This window comes from Gallus gallus, chromosome 5 (assembly GCF_016699485.2).
Source record: "Gallus gallus isolate bGalGal1 chromosome 5, bGalGal1.mat.broiler.GRCg7b, whole genome shotgun sequence".
Lineage (NCBI taxonomy): Eukaryota > Metazoa > Chordata > Aves > Galliformes > Phasianidae > Gallus > Gallus gallus.
This window is the reverse complement of record NC_052536.1, coordinates 744,410-752,215: the sequence shown is the minus strand read 5'-3', so window position 1 is coordinate 752,215 and position 7,806 is coordinate 744,410. Positions and strand designations below refer to the sequence as shown.

The 7,806-nt window shown below is 53.1% G+C and overlaps 1 protein-coding gene across 1 annotated transcript; it reads left to right on the top strand.

Moving 5' to 3' along the window:
* Window positions 1-1,646: 1,646 nt before the first annotated feature.
* DRD4 (dopamine receptor D4) lies at window positions 1,647-7,580 on the top strand. The gene is made up of 4 exons (NM_001142849.3): window positions 1,647-2,021; window positions 6,147-6,259; window positions 6,385-6,938; window positions 7,307-7,580. Exons 1-4 carry the CDS (start codon window positions 1,755-1,757, stop codon window positions 7,507-7,509), a joined length of 1,137 nt encoding a protein of 378 aa, NP_001136321.1. The 5' UTR covers window positions 1,647-1,754; the 3' UTR covers window positions 7,510-7,580.
* The last annotated feature ends 226 nt before the right edge of the window (window positions 7,581-7,806 follow it).

Genomic DNA, 7,806 nt, shown 5'->3' with positions numbered 1-7,806 from the left:
TCTTGACCTGACAGATGAGCAGCCCTCCTTGTGCCCACCTGTGCAGAAGGTGAATTGTTCCCAGAGGAACGTGGAAGCTCCAGGCAGAGCAGAAGGCCTGAAGGAACCCCTCTGCAGCTGGTGGGGAGCCAGCAGGACAGAGCTGTGTTCTGCCCTACAGGTTTAATTCCACATCCAAGTTGGGTCACCTGCAAGGAGCAGGACAGACTCACCCACAGGTATTGGGATCAACAGGAAGATGGCAACGCTATGCTGGGGGTAAGAGGGAGCTCCCAGAGGGATGGTGCTCCTGCTGATTTCGGAAACAAGCTTGGAAATCACATCTCTGGAGACAATATTTAGCAAGGCAGATTGCCCGCTGAGTACTTAAGCCAAGGTAAATTTCTCCTTCTCACACACACAGCTGTGGAGCCTGAGGCAGCTGGATAAAACAGACAGTGGGATTAAGTGCTGTTGGCTGCAGGGGGAGGATGGAACTGAGATCCAAGTCCTTGCTGCTAGAAACGGGGCTCTGGCTTTCCCATGATGCTGGGGATTGATTGTGTCTTCTTTCAAACAAAAGTAAAGGAATTTGGGGATGAGAGGCATAGAAGGCTGGAGTGAGGAATCTTTCTTCCAGTCTCTTGCTGGATTAGATGGAAGTGATATCTGGACCTTTTAGCAGCTCTGAGAAGCCTCTTGTCTTATAAAAAGCAGGCAGTAATGCAGTTTCCCCACTCCTTATGGTGTAAATGATCCTTTCTTGCAATGCCTTCCCTTCCTGCTGCCTCCCACAACAGAAGGCTGATCAGGATGGGATGGTCAGTGGCTCTTACCACCACCCACGCTGAGGTATGGCAGCACAGCTGGAAGGATGCCCACCGATGCAGGATCAGGTCTCACATCTCCCAGCCCACCTGGGCTAGAAATGGGGCTCACAGCCCTCCCGTCCTTCCCCAGCCTTCAGCCCTGGCTCTGCTAGAGACAGAGCGTGTTTCTCCGCCAGCACAAGGGTTGATGCAGTGATGTGCAAAGGGCACAGGTCGGGACATCGCAGTGCCCCACACCCATTAACCCCCCCCCATCAACACCTCATAGGAAAATCACCAAAGAAGATCTGTTACTCAAAGCAACACAGATTGCTCTTTAGTTCCCCGATCTCTTGTCCCTCTCCATTTAAAAAGAGGCAGTGTTTGCTATTTGCTGGACTTCCAGAGTCTTCACAGTCCTTCAAATGCTCTTGGAGATCAGAGCAATGATTTCTCTCATCACGGTTGGTATCACTGCTTTGAATCTCCTGGGGAAAATCTTCAGGTCGGGCTGACTTGAAACAACTTTCTACTCGAAAACCTGTCGGTTTGTGTGGCTTTTTTTTTTTCCTTTCCTCCTCTAGCTTTGTCAGGGCTTTGCTAAGATCCGACAGCGCTTTGATCCACCGCTGTATTCGCAGCGCAGCGCTCGTGGGACCGATGCCTCCGCTATTTCCTAACTCCCATCAGCGCGGCCGGGCTCATGACAGGGGACACGGCTGTGTTCAACGTACAGAAAGCACACAACCACGGCACGGCTGGGCTGGAACGGACCTCAAAGCTCCCCCTCTTCCTTCCCACCCCCCCGCCGCATCCCGGTGAGCCGCTTACTGCCCCGGGGCGGCCCGGGGGAGGCTCCTCCCATCACCTCGCAAAGTTCGGAGCCGGCGGAGCGCCTTCGCTTCTCCCTCCCGCGGGGGGCTGAGGCGGGGAGGCGGCGGCTCGGCGGCTCCATGCCCCGGCGCCATGGGGAACGGCAGCGCCGGGGCCGCCCCGTGCAACGGCACCGCTCCGCCGCCGCCTCCTCCTCCTCCTCCAGCCGGCCACAACATCGCCGCCCTGGTGCTGGGCATCGTCCTCATCCTGCTCATCGTCGGGGGCAACGGGCTGGTGTGCCTCAGCGTGTGCACGGAGCGGGCGCTCAAGACCACCACCAACTATTTCATCGTCAGCCTCGCCGTCGCCGACCTTCTGCTCGCCCTCCTCGTCCTGCCCCTCTACGTCTACTCCGAGGTGAGAGATGCTCGGGGGGCGGCGGGGGGAACGGGGCGGTTCTGCCCTCCCTGCTGGCATCCTGGACCACTGGAGGTGACAGCGGGTGGCTCCGCACAAGGATGGGTACTGCCCCTTGTCTTGGCTGCCCCAGGTGCCCCCAAGCCCCAAGGTCCCGAGACCCAGTGCCCCAAATGCCCCAAGCTTCTCAAATCCCAAGCCCCAAATGCCCCAATCCCCGAATTCCCCAAGCCCCAGTGCCCCGGGATATCTTCTCCAGGGAGCCGTCGCACTGTGAGCATCCCAATTTGCCACCAGCCAACGTTTAAGAAGAGCTCTCATGCTGTGTTCTGGCTGCTGTAAGGTGAGCAGGGTTGTGAGGTCTTTAGCCAGGAAGCAGGTTGCTGTGACAAGTTGAGGAGGGGATGCTGCCTCTTCAGAGATGCAGTGACCCTTAAAGTGGCTTTGGTGGCTTCCTGCAGGGCTCTTCCTGGCTGGTGTGCTCTGTTTGGCAGACTTTGAGTCACCACTGAAACCTGCTCCCCTCTGAGACCACGACAGCTGAGGGAAAGGGAAGCGGGAGTGAGAGGCAGGATTGTACAATTCAGGTGCTCCAGAGTGGTTTTGCATCTTGCTGTGAAACAGAAATAAATTGATTCTGCCTGAGGACTGATGATGCTTTGAGATTTCAGGGAGATTTGTTGCTCCTCTCCCTGGCCCAACCAATCTTCCTGCAATTTCAGAGGGATTTGTTGGACCTGCACATGGCTCTCCCTGCTCCCATCGCAGCTCTATCAGTCCTCAGACAAATGGAGGAAAGCACCCATGGGCCAAAAGAGCCGACTTTTTGCACCTATTCTTGCTGCAGCTGGAGGTGTAGAAGACAGAGGACCTCTTTTCAGATGTAGGGAAAGCTGAGATGTAATGCCACGCAGAGGGAGCAGCCCCAGAAAGCTGTACCTGCAGGCTCAGGAGGATGGCTGTCAGTCAACTTTCCTGACCTTGTGATTTTTCATTGCCATGGGGTTTGTAAGTGCTTCCTGAGGGATGGAAGGGGCTGTCCGTGTGAGTGGGGCAGAGTGGTGTTCCTATCCCTGAAGACCAGCAGAAGATCACAGTGGCGGTGTCCCAGCCTGAGTGTCTCCTGTCCTCTTCCACACCAGGGCTGGGCCTATATTTTCTTAAGCAAGGAAGGCAGAGGATTAGAGCTTAGGATGCTTTTAGTCTCTCCACCTCATCCTAGGATTTGCTGGGACATTGTGACCTCTGTCTCCCCAGAGCTCTTCTAGAGGCACACATTCTGCTGGGGATCAATAAGGACCAGTGACAAACAGGAGAGCAATAGATTCCCCTCTCTTTCCCCTGCACCAAGAAGAGCCCCACCATACTGCTTTGTTTGGGTGCTTTTGCTTTTCCCTGCGTGTCACAATTTTGGTCCTTAGGAAGCCTCTGTGTTTTATCATTCTTCTTAGCTACTTCTTGCTGATTGGGTTTCTTCCCTTCTTCTTCCCTTCTTCTCTTCCTCTTCCCTTCCCCTCTCCCCTTTCCTGTCCCCAGCTGACGTACCCTGCTGTGCCCCTGAGAAGCATTTCCAGCTGGCCAGAGCATGGCGGGTGTCTCCCACCATGCTCTGGGGATGGCAGACACTTGCTCGATGCTCAGGATGGGTGGCCAGACATGGGTGAGCTTTAGGAACTTTAGCTGTCCTACCTGTGCCCTAGCAACGATTCTCCCTTAAGTGCACTCACTTCAGTGGCTGTTCAAAACCATCAGTTCTGCGTTGTAATCCTTCTGTGTCTTTAACCTGCCTTAGCAGCTCAGGTTAATGCTTGGGGCCTTAAGGAGTGTTGAAATGGATGTGAAGCCCCTCTTCCCTCAATAAAAACGTCGTTGTCCTTGGTCAGCTCTGATCTTCCAACCAGCACAGGAAACTGAGCTTCCAGTCTGTAGTCATGCTGCTCAGCTGTGGCTGTGCCTCCTACCTGCTTCACCCTGTTCAGCTCATTCCCTAATCCTTGCCCGAGCTGTGAAATGGGGCCGAGCCAGGAAGCTGCTGGCAGGAGCTGTGCGAGGTACGGTTATGTAAACATCTTTGCCACTAAGATCTGTGTAAGCGATTAGGAAAAAAAGGAAACAGTTTTAGCAGCTCTGCACTCTTACCCTGCACCTCTGCAGGTCGGGGAGGATGATTCTCTCCAGCAGGCACTCTGCCAGCAGAGAAGAAGCAGAGGCATTCAGCTTCTTGTGGACATTCAGGAAACCTTTGGAATCAGATGCAGTGGACTTTGCACTCACACACCAAGGTTACTGCTGGTGCCACATCCTTCCCAGCAGGCTTGGGCTCTTCAGATTAGCACTTTCTCCGTGTTATACCCTTGAACCATGGCCTTGCTGAGGGTAGGCAGGTACCTGGAAATCCAGCTGGGCATCTCAGATTGGATATTAGGGAAAAATTCTCCTCTGAAAGAGTGGTGATGCACTGGTACAGGCTGCCCGAAGTGTGGTAAAGTCACTGTCCCAGAGGAGTTCCGAGAACGTGGAGATGTGGCACTGAGGGACGTGGTGGGGGTGGGTGGGGGATCTTAGAGGTCTTTTCCAACCTTAGCGATGCTATGATTCTACGATCTCCTAATGTTTGCAGCCTGCTGTTTTCTGAGCATTGTATTTTGGATGCTATCCCCACCAAAGTCCTCTTCACACGCTCTGCTCCCAGTGAGCCTCCTTGCAGGTCTGGCAAGAGGACAGCTACGAAGCTCCTGTGTGGCATCAGAGAGAAGCATGTGCTTTTATCACGTGAAATAAGAGTGAAACCTTGCCAGATCTGTACAGAGAATGCCTTACAAAAGACATCAGCTGGCTTGTGGGGTTGTATTTGCAGCTTTGTTTTATTTTGGTAAGGAAGACAGCTTGCATGCTTTGCTGTGCAACTGTCTGGCTGTTTCTTCTCAGCACCAGCACTACTGGAAAAAAAGATGGACGGTCTCATGCTAAAAAAGCAAAGAATGTGAAAAAAAAAAGCAATTAGAGTTGTTCTGGAGCACTTGCTAAAGGCGGCTTGAGCTGTTTGTGATCCCTAAAGCTTTACACTGTGTACCTTGATGGGCTAATCTTCTGCAACCTGCTGTAATAAGGTACCACTCAGCCACATGACCAAGCAAAGCCAGCTCTGCCTCTAATCCAAAGTCACTCCTCCACCAGAGGGATTCCGGGCACATTTTGTGGGAGTGCTCAACTTTCAGGGTGCCCAACATGAGCCCCACAGCAAAGGCTGTGTCCTTGGAAGGTGCTGCAGCCTGGCAACTCGGGGCCTGTTCAGAACCCATTCATTCTTTGAAACCACAAATGGGTTTTGAACACCACAGCCAAGTCAAATTTTCTGCAATGAAGCTGGTCAGGATCCTCGTGAAGCTTTGGTAAAAAATGTGAGGGTTGTGTTTCAGGATTCAGCTCCCAAATTCTGCTTGGAGCAGCTGATCTGCCCTAGAGAAAAGCCCGAATGAAACACCCAGGTCTGAGTCCAGCAGTCTTCTGGAAGCTTGCGGGGCCTCTCAAGGAGATGGGTATATAAAAATAGCCAAACAGTTTCTCCAGAGTCTCCTTTGGCTTTGCAGCTCCACTAATCATAATCCTGTGCATGACATCAGTACTGACTGATACTAATCCTGGCAGAGCTGCCTGCTCCTGGAAATGTGAATGGGGAGGACCATGAATGTCAAAAACCTCAAGTTCACACAGGTCACCAGATACCCAAAAAGCACAGGGAGACACAAAGCACTTGGACCAGTCTTAGAAAGACTGTGCTTCAAGCTGGGGAAGAGCCCTGAGGCAATTTCAACCCTAATCTCTCTCTGCTGGAGCGCCAGACAGAGCTGTCTCAAAGGATGGTTCAGAAATGTGACACAAATAGAAGCCTTCAGTCCAGTGGTGTTGCTCAGGGCCACAGCTGGGAGAAGCCTTTGGTTTGGTCCCTGGCCTCAGTCCTGGTACCCAGCACAGGGTACAGAGCTGCCCCAGGAACACGGGAGCAGGAGTCAGAGGACAAGCCCTGCCACAAGGATGCTCCCAGGGGCATTTTATACACATGTATACAGAGCTGTTTCCTTGCATGTTAAAGGCACCTACTGACCCGGGGATCTTGTCGTTCAGTTTCAGGGTGGCGTGTGGTCCCTCAGCACTGTGCTCTGCGATGCCCTGATGACCATGGATGTGATGCTGTGCACGGCTTCCATCTTCAACCTCTGTGCTATCAGTGTGGATCGGTAAGTGCCTTCCTCCTCCTTACACCAGAGGAGAGGGATCATGTCTCAGCATCAAGCTGCTTCCATTCGCTTACCTTACCAGTGGTGCTACCCCCACACGAGCACTGACCCACCTGTGTTGGCAGGTTTATCGCTGTTTCAGTCCCGCTGAACTACAACCGGCGACAGATCGACCTGCGGCAGCTGATCCTCATCTCCACCACGTGGATATTCGCCTTTGCTGTGGCATCCCCAGTCATATTTGGCCTCAACAACGTCCCAAACCGGGACCCCAGCTTGTGCCAGCTGGAGGATGACAACTACATCGTGTACTCCTCCATCTGCTCCTTCTTCATCCCTTGCCCCGTCATGCTGGTGCTCTACTGCGCCATGTTCCAAGGACTCAAGCGCTGGGAAGAAGCCAGGAAGGCCAAGCTAAGGGGTGGCATCTACGGGGGCAACAGAATGCTCTATCACCCCTCACCCTTCATTGAGAGAGAGCGGGTCGGCATGGAACCGGAGGAGTACCACCCTTATGCCCACCCTGAGCACCCCCTTTCTGGGGACTATGTGATGAGCAATGGGCTCCAGACTGTCTCCTACCCACACCTCAAGTACCCACACCCGGCACACGGTCAGAAGCGAGCCAAGATCAACGGCCGGGAACGGAAGGCCATGCGGGTACTGCCGGTGGTTGTTGGTGAGTGGCCAGTGGCAGAGGCTGGTCAAGGAGGGTGGGAAATGTGCTGTGTGGTCCTACAGGGGTCAGGATTTTGTTGAACCCGGTCCAGAGAGTGCCTCGGTCTCCCTTTGATCCAGAGTAGCATCGCTCCTGGGAGAAAACACGTGTGTGGTGTTTTTTAATTCAACCTTCACTTCAGCTGTCAGCATTTGTGACTCCTGGTATTTTAAATGCTAATCCAAAAATGACACACCACTCACATCTTTTCTTCACCAACATTTAGGTAGTTGCCCAAAATTTTTGTCACGGAGAGATGGTAGCTCTGCATTCGTTAACTCCAACCCTTTTGAACACAACGCTTTCTCTCTTTAATCTTCTCCTGCCAGGTGCTTTCCTCTTCTGCTGGACACCATTTTTTGTGGTCCACATTACAAGGGCTCTCTGCAAGTCCTGCACCATTCCCACTCAAGTCACCAGCATCGTCACCTGGCTGGGTTACGTCAACAGCGCTGTCAACCCCATCATTTACACTGTTTTCAACGCCGAGTTCAGGAACTTCTTCCGCAAAGTCTTGCACCTCTTCTGCTGAGCTCACTGGAACTGGAGGGAATGACCAGGATAACTTTTTGTATAGTTCATTAAAGATCTATTTCTGCCTAAGGTTTGCTGTCTTTGTTGGGGAGGAGGGAAGGAGTAAAGATTGTTCCAGGATGGCAGCTCCAGGATGGTGGTTCCCAGCCCTCTGTCTCCACTGTGAGGAGTTACAGGTGAGTGCAGTGGTTACGGCTTGGATACTCCCCCCACTGGAAGCTGCAGGCGTAGCCACTTCTTTAACACTTGGTGCTTGACGTAGACATCAAGAGACCCCACAAGACTGCGGATATTG

Coding starts and splice junctions, on each gene's coding strand:
- DRD4 (NM_001142849.3), top strand. CDS start 1,755: ATGGGGAACGGCAGCGCCGGGGCCGCCCCGTGCAACGGCACCGCTCCG. Junction 2,022..6,146: donor CCCTCTACGTCTACTCCGAG/GTGAGAGATGCT, acceptor CTTGTCGTTCAG/TTTCAGGGTGGCGTGTGGTC. Junction 6,939..7,306: donor GGTACTGCCGGTGGTTGTTG/GTGAGTGGCCAG, acceptor TTCTCCTGCCAG/GTGCTTTCCTCTTCTGCTGG.